The sequence below is a fragment of the Scyliorhinus torazame genome, chromosome 1, assembly GCF_047496885.1.
Source record: "Scyliorhinus torazame isolate Kashiwa2021f chromosome 1, sScyTor2.1, whole genome shotgun sequence".
NCBI classification, from domain to species: Eukaryota; Metazoa; Chordata; class Chondrichthyes; order Carcharhiniformes; family Scyliorhinidae; genus Scyliorhinus; species Scyliorhinus torazame.
Window position 1 is genome coordinate 93,186,531 of NC_092707.1, and position 20,894 is coordinate 93,207,424.

The following is a 20,894-nucleotide window of genomic DNA, read 5'->3' on the forward strand; positions in this document are numbered from 1 at the left end:
CTCCGAAATGTCTCCAAAATTCGGGCAGGACTAGAACATATGTACATGATTAGCTGGGCCCCTCCCACACTGCTCGCAGGTATCCTCTACCCCCTCAAACACCCGGCTCATCCTCGACTTCGTCAGGTGCGCCCTGTGTGCCGTCTTTAGCTCACACGAGGTTGAGACATTCACCCTCCGCAGCAGCTCACACCACAACACGTATCCCCAGAGCATGAACCTGGGCATCTGGATAATGAACCCAGTGACATTACCACTATGCCAGCATATCCCCATAAATGGGCTAAAATCAGACAGGTGTTTCCATGAACTGTGTGACAAAAACAGATCTAGTTTGCCTTCTAGGATCCTTGACATCACATGATACTATGGTAATGGAGTTTGTTGATTAATCACAGTAATTAACTTCTACCAATTATTTTAGAGTACCCAATTCTTTTCTTTTTTTCCCAATTAAGGGCAATTTAGCGTGGCCAATTCACCTACCCTGCACACCCTTTTGGGTTGTGGGGGTGAGACCCACGCAGACACAGGGAGAATGTGCAAATTCCACGTGGACAGTGACCCGGGGCCAGGATAGAACCTGGGTCCCTGACGGAGTGAGGCAGCAGTGCTAACCACTGCATCACAATTCCGCCCAACCTCTATCAATTAGTCGACAACAAACCTTGACATGACTGAGGAATACCTCAGCTGAGTACTTTGGAGAAAACAACATCAGCACAGGAATAACCATGTGGATTCTGAGAAGAAGTATCACTGAGTATTGGATAATCCCATGGCAGAAGGACAAGTCAAACCCCTCACTGAAGCTAGTTAAAAAAGGATGTTCATCAGGCCCAATATCTCATCAGGCCGTGATTACAGAACATAGGATAATGAAAATAACTGATTCAGCCCTCCCCCACCCATTGCAACAGAACCTCAAAACCAAGACCCCACTATATTACAGTCCCAACACCATCATATGATGGAAGGGAGTGTTGAGGCTGTTAAACAGTATGCAGAGTAGTGTTTGGGTTGTGATACCACTGTACCCACTCCATACTGTACCAACCCCCACATTATCACACTTCCTCGCACTGTATCACATTTACCCCCCCACACATCGAATCACATTGTGCATCCTACCTGCACACTGTATTCCGCTTGCCCACAGAGTATCTCACCACCCCCACAGCCTCCACACCCCTCTCCAAAATACACGTACACACACTCACACAGATACCATCACAAACACACACTCCCCACAAACACAAACACACAGATACCATACATCACACACACTCCCCACAAAGCATTATGGATAGCACAATTGCTTCACAGCTCCAGGGTCCCAGGTTCGATTCCGACTTGGGTCACTGTCTGCGGAGTCTGCACATCCTCCCCGTGTGTGCGTGGGTTTCCTCCGGGTGCTCCGGTTTCCTCCCACAGTCCAAAGATGTGCAGGTTAGGTGGATTGGCCATGATAAATTGCCCTTAGTGTCCAAAGATTGCCCTTAGTGTTGGGTGGGGTTACTGGGTTATGGGGATTGGGTGGAGGTGTGGACCTTGGGTAGGGTGCTCTTTCCAAGAGCCAGTGCAGACTCGATGGGCCGAATGGCCTCCTTCTGCACTGTAAATTCTATGAATTCTATGAAAAAAAAATACACACACTCCCCAAAGCAGACACACACACACATACCACCAGAAACAGATACCACCACACATACACAGATACCACCACACCCACACATACACAGATACCACCACTCACAGATACCACCACACACACCCACGTCACACACACACAGATACCACCTATGATGAATGGTTACTGTACCCTTAACACCATGTAGGTGATGCCTCTTTTGGAACCCTGGGGGACTCCGCCGCTGGTTCCGCCCACCAGGGAGCCGTATATAAGGTGACGCCCTGTAGGTGGCACTCAGTAAGCACACGTCTCGGTCACTGACTAGTTCTCTGTTTATTAAAGCCTCCATTTACCATTCTACACTCTAGTGTCGTTATTGAGGGTACTACACCACCACACACACACATACCACCACCGCACACACAGAGATACCACCACACACACAGACACCACCACACACACACAGACACCACCACACACACACAGATACTACCACACACACACAGATACTACCACACACACAGATACCACCATACACACACACACAGATACCACCACACACACACACAGATACCACCACACACACACACAGATACCACCACACACACACACAGATACCACCACACACACACACAGATACCACCACACACACACACAGATACTACCACCACACACACACACACAGATACTACCACCACACACACACACACAGATACCACCACACACACACACAGATACCACCACACACACACACAGATACCACCACACACACACACAGATACCACCACACACACACACACAGATACCACCACACACACACACAGATACCACCACACACACACACAGATACCACCACACACACACACAGATACCACCACACACACACAGATACCACCACACACACACACACACACACACAGATACCACCACACACACACACACACACACAGATACCACCACACACACACACAGATACCACCACACACACACACAGATACCACCACACACACACACAGATACCACCACACACACACACAGATACCACCACACACACACACACAGATACCACCACACACACACACAGATACCACCACACACACACACACACAGATACCACCACACACACACACACACACACATAGATACCACCACACACACACACATATATACCTATCGTTTCAGGCAATGGGACCCTGTGTGAGAACCTCTCTGGCTACATCGAGGGCATCTTGAAACCCATCGTACAAGGTACACCCAGCTTCTGTCGCGACACGACGGACTTCCTACAGAAACTCAGCACCCAGGGACCAGTTGAACCAGGAACATTCCTCGTCACAATGGACGTCTCGGCACTCTACACCAGCATCCCCCATGACGACGGCATTGCTGCAACAGCCTCAGTGCTCAACACCGACAACTGCCAATCTCCAGATGCAATTCTGCAACTCATCCGCTTCATTCTGGATCACAACGTCTTCACCTTCGACAACAAGTTCTTCATCCAGACGCACGGAACAGCCATGGGGACCAAATTCGCACCCCAATACGCCAACATCTTCATGCACAAGTTTGAACAGGACCTACTCACCGCACAGGACCTTCAACCGATGTTATACACCAGATACATCGATGACATTTTTTTCCTTTGAACCCACGGCGAAGAATCACTGAAACGACTACACGATGACATTAATAAGTTCCATCCAACCATCAGACTCACCATGGACTACTCTCCAAAATCAGTTGCATTCTTGGACACACTCGTCTCCATCAAGGACGGTCACCTCAGCACTTCGCTTTACCGCAAACCCACGGATAACCTCATGATGCTCCACTTCTCCAGCTTCCACCCTAAACACATTAAAGAAGCCATCCCCTATGGACAAGCGCTCCGTATACACAGGATCTGCTCAGACGAGGAGGAGCGTAACAGACATCTACAGACGTTGAAAGATGCCCTCGTACGAACGGGATATGGCACTCGACTCATCGATCGACAGTTCCAACGCGCCACAGCGAAAAACCGGACCGACCTCCTCAGAAGACAAACATGGGACACAACCGACAGAATACCCTTCGTCGTCCAGTACTTCCCCGGAGTGGAGAAACTACGTCATCTTCTTCACAGCCTTCAACACGTCATTGATGACGATGAACATCTTGCCAAGGTCATCCCCACACCCCCACTACTTGCCTTCAAACAACCGCGCAACTTCAAACGAACCATTGTTTGCAGCAAACTACCCAGTCTTCAGAACAGTGACCACGACACCACACAACCCTGTCATGGCAATCTCTGCAAGACGTGCCAGATCATCGACATGGATACCACTATTATACGTGAGAACACCACCCACCAGGTACGCGGTACATACTCGTGCGATTCGGCCAACGTTGTCTACCTCATACGCTGCAGAAAAGGATGTCCCGAAGCGTGGTACATTGGCGAGACCATGCAGACTCTGCGACAACGAATGAACGGACATCACGCAACAATCACCAGGCAGGAATGTTCCCTTCCAGTCGGAGAACACTTCAGCAGTCAAGGGCATTCAGCCTCTGATCTCCGGGTAAGCGTTCTCCAAGGCAGCCTTCAGGACCCGCGACAACGCAGAATCGCCGAGCAGAAACTTATAGCCAAGTTCCGCACACAAGAGTGCGGCCTCAATCGGGACCTGGGATTCATGTCGCATTACATTCATCCCCCACAGAGATACCACCACACACACAGATACCACCACACACACACACACAGATACCATCACAAACACACACAGATACCACCACCACACACACACACACACACAGATACCATCACACACACACACACACAGATACCACCACACACACACACAGATACCATCACACACACACACAGATACCACCACCACACACACATACACACACACACACACACATCTACCACCACAGAGGTACCACCACACACAGAGATACCACCACACACACACAGATACCATCACACACACACACACAGATACCACCACACACACACACAGATACCATCACACACACACACAGATACCACCACACACACACACACACACATACCACCACACACACACAGATACCACCACACACACACAGATACCATCACACACACACAGATACCATCACACACACACACACACAGATACCACCACACACACACACAGATACCAACACACACACACACAGATACCACCACACACACACACAGATACCACCACACACACACAGATACCACCACACACACAGATACCACCACACACACACACAGATATACCACCACACACACACACACAGATACCAACACACACACACACAGATACCAACACACACACAGATACCACCACACACACACACACAGATACCACCACACACACACACACAGATACCACCACACACACACACACAGATACCACCACACACACACAGATACCACCACACACACACACAGTTACCACCACACACACACACAGATACCACCACACACACACACACAGATACCACCACACACACACAGATACCACCACACACACACACAGATACCACCACACACACAGATACCACCACACACACACACACAGATACCAACACACACACACACAGATACCACCACACACACACACAGATACCACCACACACACACACAGATACCACCACACACACACACACAGATACCACCACACACACACACACAGATACTACCACCACACACACACACACAGATACCAACACACACACACACAGATACCACCACACACACACACAGATACCACCACACACACACACACACACACACACACACACACACACACATACCACCACACACACACAGATACCACCACACACACACAGATACCACCACACACACACACACACAGATACCACCACACACACACACACACAGATACTACCACCACACACACACACACAGATACCAACACACACACACACAGATACCAACACACACACACACAGATACCACCACACACACACACAGATACCACCACACACACACACACACACACACACACACACACATACCACCACACACACACAGATACCATCACACACACACACACAGATACCACCACACACACACACACAGATACCAACACACACACACAGATACCACCACACACACACAGATACCACCACACACACACAGATACCACCACACACACACACAGATATACCACCACACACACACACACAGATACCAACACACACACACACAGATACCACCACACACACACACAGATACCACCACACACACACACAGATACCACCACACACACACACACACAGATACCACCACACACACACACACAGATACCACCACACACACACACACACACAGATACCACCACACACACACATATATACCACCACACACAGATACCACCACACACACACACAGATTCCACCACACACACAGATACCACCACACATACACAGATTCACCACACACTCACACACACACAGATACCACCACACACACACACACAGATACCACCACACACACACACAGATACCACCACACACACACACAGATACCACCACACACATACACAGATACCACCACACACACACAGATACCACTCACACACAGATACCACACACACACACAGATACCACCACACACACACACACACACACACAGATACCACACACACAGATACCACACACACAGATACCACACACACACACAGATACCACCACACACACACACACACACACAGATACCACACACACACACAGATACCACCACACACACACACACACACACAGATACCACACACACACACAGATACCACACACACACACAGATACCACCACACACACACACACACACACAGATACCACACACACACACAGATACCACCACACACACACACACACACACACACACACAGATACCACCACACACACAGATGCCACACACACACAGATGCCACACACACACACACAGATACCACCACACGCACACACACAGGTACCACACAGATACCACCACACGCACACACAAAGACACCACCACACACACACACAAAGATACCACCACACACACACTCACAGATGCCATACACACACACACACACAAAGATACCACCACACACACACTGACAGATGCCATACACACACACACACACACACACAGATGCCACATACACACAGTCACAGATGCCACACACACAGATACCATCACACACACACACAGATACCATCACACACACGCACACAGATGCCACACACACACACTCACAGATGCCACACACACACTCACAGATGCCACACACACACACGCAAAGATACCACCACACACACGCAAAGATACCACCACACACACGCAAAGATACCACCACACACACGCAAAGATACCACCACACACACACATACAGATACCACCACACACATACACACAGCCATACAGTGCAAGTGCCACAGCAACTTAGCGCAGACGGTATGCTTGTCAGCAGCTGAACAGTACCAAGTAGCTCCTCACCTGCAAAACACTGCTTGGAGTCTCAGTGAAAGGAGAGTCAGTTGCTTGAGGTTTAATCCTCTCCATTGCAGGGCAGGCTGAGCATAGTTGATTTTGAAGTGACGAAGGAGTTAACACCAAGCATTTGTAGGAAACATTGAGTGTAAGACTGGAGCTTCAGTCACATGGGGCCATTGATGTCTTTTTCACACTCCGTGGTCATTGTTGGTTTCTTTTTCCTCAATTATCTGCTGACAAATAAACACTTCTCTTCCTGTAAACATGGTTCCCTGCTTGGCTCCACTCGAAATCTAGATTTAAAGCTCCCTTGCGTTTGTTTGTTAAAACATACAATTGAAGTCTGCCAAAGGTTTGGCACTGGCACGAACCTTCACAGGCACGACTGAAGACACCTGATGACCATGGGCAACCCCCACCGCTTGCCCCACTGCCAGCAGACAGCCCATTGGAGGTTGGCAGTGACCGGCGCTTTCAGCAAAGTTCTCCTTCCGCTGCTTGGGTGAGTGTGTGGACTGTGATAACCACAGGCTGCAATAATATTTTTTTAAATGCATGAATCCCAGCCAATATGTCCGGGGGCAAACATTGGCCCATTCTCCAGTCATGTGCTTGCTGCTGGCATACCATCAGAATATCGTATAGCACAGAGGAGGCTTTACGACCCATCCTGCAACGGTCAGCTCTTTGAAACAGGAACAAAGTTAGCCTCTTTCCCCATAGCTCTGCAAGTTTCTCCTTTTTAAGTAGAGATCCAATTGCCTTTTGAAAGTTGCGACTAAATCTGTTTCCTTCACCCGCTCAGGCAATGCATTCTAAACTACAACAACATGCTTCATAAAAGAAAATTGCTCCTCATCAACCCATTCCGTTTTTTCCAATTGTATAAAATTTGTTCTGTCCCCTGATTTCTGACTCTTCTGCCAGTGATAGTCCTCCTGACTCTGTGAAAATCCCTCACAATTTTGAGCTCCTCTGCTGAATCACCTGTTAGCCTTCTCTGTTCTTAGGAGAACAATCCTATCTTCTCTAGTCTTGCCATAAAACTGAAACTCCTCATTCCTGGCACCAATCTAGTAAATCTCCTTTGCACCCTCTCCAAAGTCTTGAAGTCCTTGCTAATGTGCAGACCCCAGAATTGGACACAATACATGGAGAGGCGTGGGGAGGGTGTTTCTCACTTACATTTTATAGAGGGCTGCATCCCTCACCAGCTTCCTGCCTGAGAGCCACATCCAGGAGAACCACACACATGGAATGCAAGTGTGTTCCTGCAATTTCCCTACACAGCTTCAATCAAGTTACTTTCGCATAGAAACAAGAAAATATCCATTGATAGGATGAATTACTCTCTTCAAAACGTTACTTGTTGCATTGGAAACAGGCAGAACTCTGTCCAACAACAGTATTCACGTACAATAATAATATTTATTGTCACAAGTAGGCTTACATTAACACTGCAATGAAGTTACTGTGAAAAGCCCCGAGTCGCCACATTCTGCCAAGAATGTTCTGGGTACATACAGATGCCACCACACACACACACACCCACACCCACACACACATAGATGATTTGGAGTTGGGGACCAAGTGCAATGTGTCCAAGTTTTCGGACGACACTAAGATGAGTGGTAAAGCAAAAAGTGCAGAGGCTACCAGAAGTCTGCAGAGGGATTTAGATCGTTTAAGTGAATGGGCTAGGGTCTGGCAGATGGAATACAATGTTGACAAATGTGAGGTTATCCATTTTGGTAGGAATAACAGCAAAAGGGATTATTTAAATGATAAAATATTAAAACATGCTGCTGTGCAGAGAGACCTGGGTGTGCTAGTGCATGAGTCGCAAAAAGTTGGTTTACAGGTGCAACAGGTGATTAAGAAGGCAAATGGAGTTTTGTCCTTCATTGCTAGAGGGATGGAGTTTAAGACTAGAGGGGTTATGCTGCAATTGTATAAGGTGTTAGTGAGGCCACACCTGGAGTATTGTGTTCAGTTTTGGTCTCCTTACCTGAGAAAGGACGTACTGACACTGGAGGGTGTGCAGAGGAGATTCACTAGATTAATCCCAGAGTTGAGGGGGTTGGATTATGAGGAGAGGTTGAGTAGACTGGGACTGTACTCGTTGGAATTTAGAAGGATGCAGGGGGATCTTATAGAAACATATAAAATTATGAAGGGAATAGATAGGATAGATGCGGGCAGATTGTTTCCACTGGTGGGTGAAAGCAGAACTAGAGGGCATAGCCTCAAAATAAGGGGAAGTGGATTTAGGACTGAGTTTAGGAGGAACTTCTTCACCCAAAGGGTTGTGAATCTATGGAATTCCTTGCCCAGTGAAGCAGTTGAGGCTCCTTCATTAAATGTTTTTAAGATGAAGATAGATAGTTTTTTGAAGAATAAAGGGATTAAGGGTTATGGTGTTCAGGCCGGAAAGTGGAGCTGAGTCCACAAAGATCAGCCTTGATCTCATTGAATGGCGGAGCAGGCTCGAAGGGCCAGGTGGCCTACTCCTGCTCCTAGTTCTTATGTTCTTATGTACACAGAGGGAGAATTCAGAGTGCCCAAATTACCTAACAGCACGTCTTTCGGGACTTGTGGGAGGAAACCGGAGCACCCGGAGGAAACCCACGCAGACATGGGGAGAACGTACAGGCTCCACAAAGACAGTGACCCAAGCTAGGAATCGAACCTGGGACCCTGGAGCTGTGAAGCAGCAGTGCTACACAGTGTGCTACCATGCTGCCCAAGTACTGTATCTAATCTTGTGCCAAGTACGAAAAGCAGATGATAATAGATGGGTCCAGGAGAACAGGAGTGCGGGGCAGGTGGTGGAGGAGGATAACAAGTATTTTTGGTCTGGCTCCTGAGACTGTCCCGTGTCTGTGTTTAAGACATCTCCAAACACTCAACAATGATGGTGTTTTAAAAATATGTTTGTTTCTTTGCTGAGAAGCCTGTGACAAGTCATCCCTGTGTGCTGGCTCCTTCCCATATAACGTAAAGTAAGAAATTCAAAAATCATAAGACACAATGTTTTTAAATCAAGCATTTTCAGACATCTTGATATGTGAACCTGCAATATATAAAAACGCACACCGTGAACTGTCAGTAGTTAGGCTGAGAGTCCACTTCAAAGATGTAGAGCTGCCAGTTTCTGCCTCTTGCCATCACAGTCACTTTGCCTTCAGTGTACTTTACCCAAAAGTTGGATGACTCTGCTGTACCTATATTAGGTGATGTAAGGTAGGACCTGTACTACAGGTTTGCCAGTAGTCCCTGCCTACTGGCTCCACCCAGTAGGCAGAGTATAAATATGCGTGTCCTCCATTCAGCAGCCATTTCGCAAGCTGCTGTGGGAGGCCACACATCTTAGAGCAATAAAGCCTCAGTTGTATCCAACTCAAGTCTTTGTTCAATTTTTTTTTTTTAAGAAAAAAAATTTAGAGTACTCAATTATTATTTTTTTCCAATTGCGGGGCAATTTTAGCGTGGCCAATCCCCCTACCCTGCACATCTTTGGGTTGTCGGGGTGAAATCCACGCAGACATAGGGAGAATATGCAAACTCCCCACGGACAGTGACCCAGGGCCGGGATTCGAACCCTGGTCCTCAGCGCTGTAGGCAGCAATGCTAACCACTGTGCCACATGCCGCCCTAGTCTTTGTTCAATTGATCGTGTATCATCTGCCAAATGAAGTTGTCTCATTCTCTCTGAGTTCTGCTTCCCCTGTACAGAACTCCAATCTTTACCTCCCACTACCGTTTACGATGAAGGTGGATGGATTATAAGTTGATTTCGACTTCAACCCATTCATGCCAAAACAAGGGCTCCTTGTAACAAAAGACACCCGCTCAATTTTCTGTTATTGAAGTCACCCCATATTCCATATATAGATAATCTATATAAATCTCTATAAATTCTGCTTTCTCTGCCTTAATCTTTATATTTCTGCTGACCCCATGCTACCCCAGGCTCTAACACTTCACTGAACCTGGCTGTAAATTTTCGGCAGGTCTATAATGATGAACACCTTCGCAGGATGGGTTCAGGAACACAGACCTCTTGAACCATGACAAGTGCATCACTCATCCTTTTGCCTTGCACCATTATCTTTTTTGTCGGTTGAGGACGGCACAATGGCACAGTGGTCAGCACTGATGCCTCAGAGCGCTGAGGACCCGGGTTCGAATCTGGCCCCAGGTCACTGTCTGTGTGGAGTTTTTAAAAAATAAATTCAGAGTACCCAATTATTGTTTTTTTCCAATTGAGGTGCAATTTTAGTTTGGCCAATCCACCACATCTTTGAGTTATGGGGGTGAATACACGCAAACATGGGGATAATGTGCAAATTCCACATGGACAGTGACCCGGGGCCAGGATCGAACCCAGATCCTCAGCGCCGTGAGGCAGCAGTACTAACCACTGCACCACCATGCTGCCCGTCTTTGTGGAGTTTGCACATTCTCCCCTGTCTGTGTGAGTTTCACCCCACAACCCAAAGATGTGCAGGATAGGTGAATTGGCCAAGCTAAACTGTCCCTTAATAGAAACAAAAAAATTGGATACTTTAAATTTTAAAAAAACATCTTTTTTGTTGGTTAGTGTCATAATCCCGACGAGGAACACGGCAAAACCATTGTTTTTTTTTTAATTTTTCCTTTTCTGAGTTACCAAGCCAGGGCCCAGAGTGTGGGTCAGGGGCAAACCCCCAATCCAGCTCCTCGCCCGCCCCAAAAAACAAACTCAAACCAAATCGAACCCATGGCCCCCACAAGAGAGACACACCAGATCTGAACCCAAAAGCTCAATCTACAGACACTTGATCTTAGCCAAAAGGCCGAGAAGCGATGGCAAAACCATTGTTGATCTCCCCGTGGGTCTCCCTATCCACACCCATCAGACCAGCACCCACTATCCACACCCATCAGACCAGCACCCACTATCCACACCCATCAGACCAGCACCTACTGTCCACACCCATCAGACCACCACCCACTATCCACACCCATCAGACCAGCACACACTATGCACACCCATCAGACCAGCACCCACTATCCACACCCGTCAGACCAGCACCTACTGTCCACACCCATCAGACAAGCACCCACTATCCACACCCATCAGACCAGCACCCACTGTCCACACCCATCAGACCATCACACACTATCCACACCCATCGGAACAGCACCCACTTTCCACACCCATCAAACAGCACTCACTTTCCACACACATCAAACAGCACTCACTTTCCACACCCATCAGAACAGCACCCACTTTCCCACACCCTTCAGAACAGCACTCACTTTCCACACCCATCAAACAGCACTCACTTTCCATACCCATCAAACAGCACTCACTTTCCACACACATCAAACAGCACCCACTTTCCACACCCATCAAACAGCACCCACTTTCCACACACATCAAACAGCACCCACTTTCCACACCCATCAGAACAGCACCCACTTTCCCACACCCTTCAGAACAGCACTCACTTTCCACACCCATCAAACAGCATTCACATTCCACACCCATCAGAACAGCACTCACTTTCCACACCCATCAGACAGCACTCCCTTTCCACACCCATCAGAACAGCACCCACTGTCCACACCCATCAAACAGCACCCACATTCCACACCCATAAACAGCACTCACTTTCCACACCCATCAAACAGCACTCACATTCCACAACCATCAAACAGCACTCACATTCCACACCCATCAAACAGCACTCACATTCCACACCCATCAAGCAGCACTCACTTTCCACACCCATCAGGACAGCACTCACATTCCACACCCATCAAACAGCACTCACATTCCACACCCATCAGAACAGCACTCACTTTCCACACCCATCAGACAAGCACCCACTATCCACACCCATCAGACCAGCACCCACTGTCCACACCCATCAGACCATCACACACTATCCACACCCATCGGAACAGCACCCACTTTCCACACCCATCAAACAGCACTCACTTTCCACACACATCAAACAGCACTCACTTTCCACACCCATCAGAACAGCACCCACTTTCCCACACCCTTCAGAACAGCACTCACTTTCCACACCCATCAAACAGCACTCACTTTCCATACCCATCAGACAGCACTCCCTTTCCACACCCATCAGAACAGCACCCACTGTCCACACCCATCAAACAGCACCCACATTCCACACCCATCAAACAGCACTCACTTTCCACACCCATCAGACAGCACTCCCTTTCCACACCCATCAGAACAGCACCCACTGTCCACACCCATCAAACAGCACCCACATTCCACACCCATCAAACAGCACTCACTTTCCACACCCATCAAACAGCACTCACATTCCACAACCATCAAACAGCACTCACATTCCACACCCATCAAACAGCACCCACTTTCCACACCCATCAAACAGCACTCACTTTCCACACCCATCAGAACAGCACTCACTTTCCACACCCATCAGAACAGCACTCACATTCCACACCCATCAAACAGCACTCACTTTCCGCACCCATCAAACAGCACTCACTTTCCACACCCATCAGAACAGCACTCACTTTCCACACCCATCAAACAGCACTCCCTTTCCACACCCATCAGAACAGCACCCACTGTCCACACCCATCAAACAGCACCCACATTCCACACCCATAAACAGCACTCACTTTCCACACCCATCAAACAGCACTCACATTCCACAACCATCAAACAGCACTCACATTCCACACCCATCAAACAGCACTCACATTCCACACCCATCAAGCAGCACTCACTTTCCACACCCATCAGGACAGCACTCACATTCCACACCCATCAAACAGCACTCACATTCCACACCCATCAGAACAGCACTCACTTTCCACACCCATCAGAACAGCACTCACTTTCCACACCCATCAGAACAGCACTCACTTTCCACACCCTTCAGAACAGCACTCACATTCCACACCCATCAGAACAGCACTCACTTTCCACACCCATCAAACAGCACCCACTTTCCACACCCATCAGAACAGCACTCACTTTCCACACCCATCAAACAGCACTCACTTTCCACACCCATCAAACAGCACTCACTATCCACACCCATCAGACCAGCACTCACTGTCCACACCCATCAGACCAGCACCCACTGTCCACTCCCATCAGACCAGCAGCCACTGTCCACACCCATCAGACCAGCACCCACTATCCACACCTATCAGACCAGCACCCACTATCCACACCCATCAGACCAGCACCCACTATCCACACCCATCAGACCAGCACCCACTATCCACACCCATCAGACCAGCACCCACTATCCACACCCATCCCCCTCAGAATAGGGGGGGATGCAAAAGGGGTGGCGGAGTTGCATTATTGATTAAGGAGAATATCACAGCTGTACTGAGGGAAGACACCTTGGAGGGTTCAGGCAGCGAGGCAATCTGGGTAGAGCTCAGGAATAGGAAGGGTGCTGTCACAATGTTGTGGGTTTACTACAGACCTCCTAACAGCCAGCGGGAGATAGAGGAGCAGACATACAGACAGTCGTGGAAAGATACATAAACAATAGGGTTGTTGTGGCAGGTGATTTTAACTTTCCCTATATTGACTGGGACACACTTACTGCTAGAGGCATGGATGGAGTTGAATTTGTAAGGACTGTCCAGGAGGGTTTCTTGAAACAATAAGTAAATAGCCCAACTCGGGAAGGGGCCATATTAGACCTGGTCCTGGGAAATGAGCCGGCCAGGTGATCGAAGTTTCAATAGTAGATCATTTTGGGAACAGTGATCATAATTCTGTAAGTTTTAAGCTGCTTATGGAAAAGGACAAGAGGGGTCCTCAGGTGAAGGTGTTAGTCTGGGGGAAGGCTAATTACAACAGCATTAGGCAGGATCTGGAGAGTGTTGGCGAGGTGAGGCTGTTTGAGGGAAAATCAACATCAGGCATATGGGAGGCTTTCAAATGGCAGTTGATTAGAATTCAGGATCGGCTTGTACCCGTGAGGACGAAAGATGAGGGTGGCAAGTATAGGGAACCTTGGATAACGAGGGATATTATGAATCTTGTCAAAAAGAAAAAGGAAGCATTCGTAAGTTCTAAAAGGCTTAGGACAGATGAAGCCCTTGGAGAACATAAAGCAAATAGGAAGAAACTTAAGGCAGTAGTTAGGAAGCCTGAAAGAGGTCATGAAATGTCATTGGCAAACAGGATGAAAGAAAATTCTAAGGCGTTTTATACATATGTAAAGAGCAAGAGGGTAGCCATTTTGTGTGGAAGCAGAAGAAATGGGCGAGATACTAAATGAATACTCTGTCTCAGTATTCACCAATGAGTACTTGGTGGATGAGGAGTGTAGGGTAGAGTATGTAGATATTCTAAGTCATGTTGATATTAATAAAGAGGAGGTGTTGGGCATCTTAAAAAGCTTAAAGTGGATGTGATCTACCCCAGAATACTGAGGGAGGCAAGAGAGGAAATTGCTGGGGATTTGACAGTAATCTTTGCATTCTCATTGGCTACAGGTGAAGTTCCAGAGGACTGGAGAGTAGCCAATGTTGTTCCACTGTTTAAGAAGGGCGGCAGGGACAATCCAGGAAATTATAGGCCGGTGAGCCTTATGTCAGTAGAAGGGAAATTATTGGAAAAGATTCTTAGAGATAGGACTTACTCACATTTGGAAACAAATGGACTTATTAGTGATGGACAGCATTGTTTTGTGAAGGGGAGGTCGTGCCTCACTAATTTGATTTGAGTTTTTCGAGGAAGTGACAAAGGTGATAGATGAGGGAAAGACAGTATATGTTGTATACATGGGGCTGCATTCCCCCAAAATGGGGCTATGTCCCCATGCTGGCGTAAAAACGCAGGCGATGCACTCCCCAGTTTCCTGAGAAAAATAAAAAATCAATTCACTTACCTGCAGGGGGCTAGCAGGTACCCGGAGAGCTTCACACAGCTTTGGCTGCAGATACATCCCCCTCAACTCCGGTTCTGGGTCCACGCATACGCGCGGGAGCACCATGGCAGACTCGGACCGTGGAGGCAGCTCCATAACATAGGATTCCCCCCATCGGCCACGTGCACCTGCAATGGACCGGCCCGATCTGTGCGCCAGCCGCCCATAAGGGCCGCCCTGGTGCCCGATCCTCCCGCCCGCCACAGGGCAGCCGCGGACTGAGTCAGCAGCCACCACGCGAGAGTCCGGACCGGCTAAACCATGTTAGTTCCATGCCGTCAGGAACTCGGCTATTTTGGAGAGGAGGATCGCTGGGAGAGCCTCTGGCAATGGCCCCCCAGCCGCGAGGTGTAATTTGCAGGCTTGCGGATATTCAGGGCCCAGAGAATCTGCAGAGCGGCGCCGGGCCCGATTCCATTGGGAAAGTTGATTCTCCGCCCCTACGCCAAATGCGATGTTGGCGCGGGGCTGCGGAGAATCCAGCCTATGGACTTCAGTAAAGCCTTTGACAAGGTACCTCATGGTATACTGTTACAAAAGGTGAAGTCACATGGGATCAGAGGAGAGCTGACAAGATAGATACAGAACTGGCTTGGCACAGAAGGCAGAGGGTAGCAGTAGAAGGTGCTTTTTTGAATAGAAGGCTGTGACTAGCGACGTTCCAGAGGGATCAGTTCTGGGACCTTTGTTGTTCATAGTGTATATAAATGATTTGGAAGAAAATGTAGCTGGTCTGATTTATAGGTTTGCAGACGACACAAAAGTTGGTGGAGTTGCGGATAGTGAAGAGGATTGTCAGGATACAGCAGGATATAAACTTGTTGGAGTCTTGGGCGGAGAAATGGCAGATGGAGTTTAATTCAGACAAGTGTGGGGTAATGCATTTTGGAAGGTCCAATGCATGTAGGAATTACACAATAAATGGCAGAACTCCTGCGAGTACTGACAGGCAGAGAGATCTGGGCGTACATGTCCACCAATCACTGAAAGTGGCAATGCATGTGGGTAAGGTGGTCAAGAAGGTATACGGCATGCTGGCCTTCATCGGTCGGGGCATTGAATATAAAAATTGGTAAGTCACGTTGCAGCTGTACAGACCATAGTTAGGCCTCACTACCAGAAGGATGTGGGTGCTTTGGAGAGGGTACAGAAGTGGTTTACTAGGATGTTGCCTGGTATGGGATTAGCCATGAGAAGAGGTTCGATAAACACGGTCTGTTTTCACTGGAACGATAGAGGTTGAGAGGCGACCTGATAGAGGTCGACAAGATTACGTGTGGCATTGACAGAGTGGAGAGCCAGATGCTCTTTCCTAAGGTAGGAGAGTCAAGTACGAGGGGACGTAGTTTAGAACAGATGTGCGAGGTGAGTTTATTACATAGAGGGTGGTAAATATACGGAACGCACAGCCTGGGGAGGTGGTGGGAGCAGGTACGATAGCGACATTTAAGGGACATCTAGACAGATATATGAATAGGATGGGACGGAAGGATACGGACTCCGTAAATGCAGATGATTTTAGTTTAGGCAGGTACGATGGTCGGTGCAGGCTTGGAGGACCGAAGGGCCTGTTCCTGTGCTGTATTCATCTTTGTTCTTTATACTTCCCACACCCATAAGAACAACACCTACTTTCCACGCCCATCAGAACTGCACCCACTTTCCACGCCCATCAGAACAGCACCCACTTTCCACACCCATCAGAACAGCACCCACTTTCCACACCCATCAGAATAGCACCCACTTTCCACACCCATCAGAACAGCACCCACTTTCCACACGCATCAGAACAGCACCCACTTTCCACGCCCATCAGAACAGCACCCACTTTCCACACCCATCAGAACTGCACCCACTTTCCACGCCCATCAGAACAGCACCCACTTTCCACACCCATCAGAACAGCACCCACTTTCCACACCCATCAGAACAGCACCCACTTTCCACACGCATCAGAACAGCACCCACTTTCCACACCCATCAGAACAGCACCCACATTCCACACCCATCAGAACAGCACCCACTTTCCACACCCATCAGAACAGCACCCACTTTCCACACCTATCAGAACAGCACCCACTTTCCACACCCATCAGAACAGCACCCACTTTCCACACCCATCAGAACAGCACCCACGTTCCACACCCATCAGAACAGCACCCACTTTCCACACCCATCAGAACAGCACCCACATTCCACACCCATCAGAACAGCACCCGCTTTCCACACCCATCAGAACAGCACCCACTTTCCACACCCATCAAGCAGCACTCACTTTCCACACCCATCAGAACAGCACCCACTTTCCACATCCATCAGAACAGCACCTACATTCCACACCCATCAAACAGCACCCACTTTCCACACCCATCAGAACAGCACGCACTTTCCACACCCATCAGAACAGCACCCACTTTCCACACCCAGCAGAGCAGCACCCACTTTCCACACCCAAACAGCACCCACTTTCCACACCCATCAGAACAGCACCCACTTTCCACACCCATCAGACAGCACCCACTTACCACACCCATCAAACAGCACCCACTTTCCACACCCATCAAACAGCACGCACTTTCCACACCCATCAGAACAGCACCCACTTTCCACACCCATCAAACAGCACCCACTTTCCACACCCATCAGAACAGCACCCACTTTCCACACCTATCAGAACAGCACCCACTTTCCACACCCATCAAACAGCACCCACTTTCCACACCCATCAAACAGCACTCACTTTCCACACCCATCAAACAGCACTCACATTCCACACCCATCAAACAGCACCCACTTTCCACACCCATCAGAACAGCACTCACTTTCCACACCCATCAGAACAGCACCCACTTTCCACACCTATCAGAACAGCACCCACTTTCCACACCCATCAGAACAGCACCCACTTTCCACACCCATCAGAACAGCACCCACGTTACACACCCATCAGAACAGCACCCACTTTCCACACCCATCCGAACAGCACCCACATTCCACACCCATCAGAACAGCACCCGCTTTCCACACCCATCAGAACAGCACCCACTTTCCACACCCATCAAACAGCACTCACTTTCCACACCCATCAGAACAGCACCCACTTTCCACATCCATCAGAACAGCACCTACATTCCACACCCACCAAACAGCACCCACTTTCCACACCCATCAGAACAGCACGCACTTTCCACACCCATCAGAACAGCACCCACTTTCCACACCCAGCAGAGCAGCACCCACTTTCCACACCCAAACAGCACCCACTTTCCACACCCATCAGAACAGCACCCACTTTCCACACCCATCAGACAGCACCCACTTACCACACCCATCAAACAGCACCCACTTTCCACACCCATCAAACAGCACGCACTTTCCACACCCATCAGAACAGCACCCACTTTCCACACCCATCAGAACAGCACCCACTTTCCACACCCATCAGAACAGCACCCACTTTCCACACCCATCAGAACAGCGCCCACTTTCTACACCCATCAGAACAGCACCCACTTTCCACACCCATCAGAACAGCACCCACTTTCCATACCCATCAGAACAGCACCCACTTTCCACACCCAACAGAATAGCACCCACTTTCCACACCCATCAGAACAGCACCCACTTTCCACACCCATCAGAACAGCACCCACTTTCTACACCCATCAGAACAGCACCCACTTTCCACACCCATCAGAACAGCACCCACTTTCCACACCCATCAGAACAGCACCCACTTTCCACACCCATCAAACAGCACTCACTTTCCACACCCAACAGAATAGCACCCACTTTCCACACCCATCAGAACAGCACCCACTTTCCACACCCATCAAACAGCACCCACTTTCCACACCCATCAAACAGCACCCACTTTCCACACCCATCAGACAGCACCCACTTTCCACACCCATCAAACAGCACCCACATTCCACACCCATCAAACAGCACTCACTTTCCACACCCATCAAACAGCACTCACTTTCCACACCCAACAGAATAGCACCCACTTTCCACACCCATCAGAACAGCACCCACTTTCCACACCCATCAGAACAGCACTCACTTTCCACACCCAACAGAATAGCACCCACTTTCCACACCCATCAGAACAGCACCCACTTTCCACACCCATCAAACAGCACTCACTTTCCACACCCATCAAACAGCACCCACTTTCCACACCCATCAGAACAGCACCCACTTTCCACACCCATCAGAACAGCACCCACTTTCCACACCCATCAGAACAGCACCCACTTTCCACACCCATCAGAACAGCACCCACTTTCCACACCCATCAGAACAGCACCCACGTTCCACACCCATCAGAACAGCACCCACTTTCCACACCCATCAGAACAGCACCCACTTTCCACACCTATCAGAACAGCACCCACATTCCACACCCATCAGAACAGCACCCACTTTCCACACCCATCAGAACAGCACCCACTTTCCACACCTATCAGAACAGCACCCACTTTCCACACCCATCAGAACAGCACCCACTTTCCACACCCATCAGAACAGCACCCACGTTCCACACCCATCAGAACAGCACCCACTTTCCACACCCATCAGAACAGCACCCACATTCCACACCCATCAGAACAGCACCCGCTTTCCACACCCATCAGAACAGCACCCACTTTCCACACCCATCAAACAGCACTCACTTTCCACACCCATCAGAACAGCACCCACTTTCCACATCCATCAGAACAGCACCTACATTCCACACCCATCAAACAGCACCCACTTTCCACACCCATCAGAACAGCACGCACTTTCCACACCC

The 20,894-nt window shown here is 49.0% G+C and overlaps 1 protein-coding gene across 3 annotated transcripts in view; it reads right to left on the bottom strand.

The window, feature by feature from the left end:
* septin5a (septin 5a) overlaps nucleotides 1-20,894 on the bottom strand; it is a 235,542-nt gene that overhangs the window by 146,290 nt on the left and 68,358 nt on the right. The window contains exon 1 of one of the 3 annotated variants that reach the window (XM_072498128.1): nucleotides 7,143-7,280. The exons of the other annotated variants lie outside the window; for them this stretch is intronic. Within the exon in view, the coding sequence (XP_072354229.1) occupies nucleotides 7,143-7,208 (66 nt within the window). The 5' untranslated portion in view covers nucleotides 7,209-7,280. Of the gene's footprint in view, nucleotides 1-7,142; nucleotides 7,281-20,894 lie in introns of those variants that run through there. 3 annotated transcript variants of the gene reach the window in all.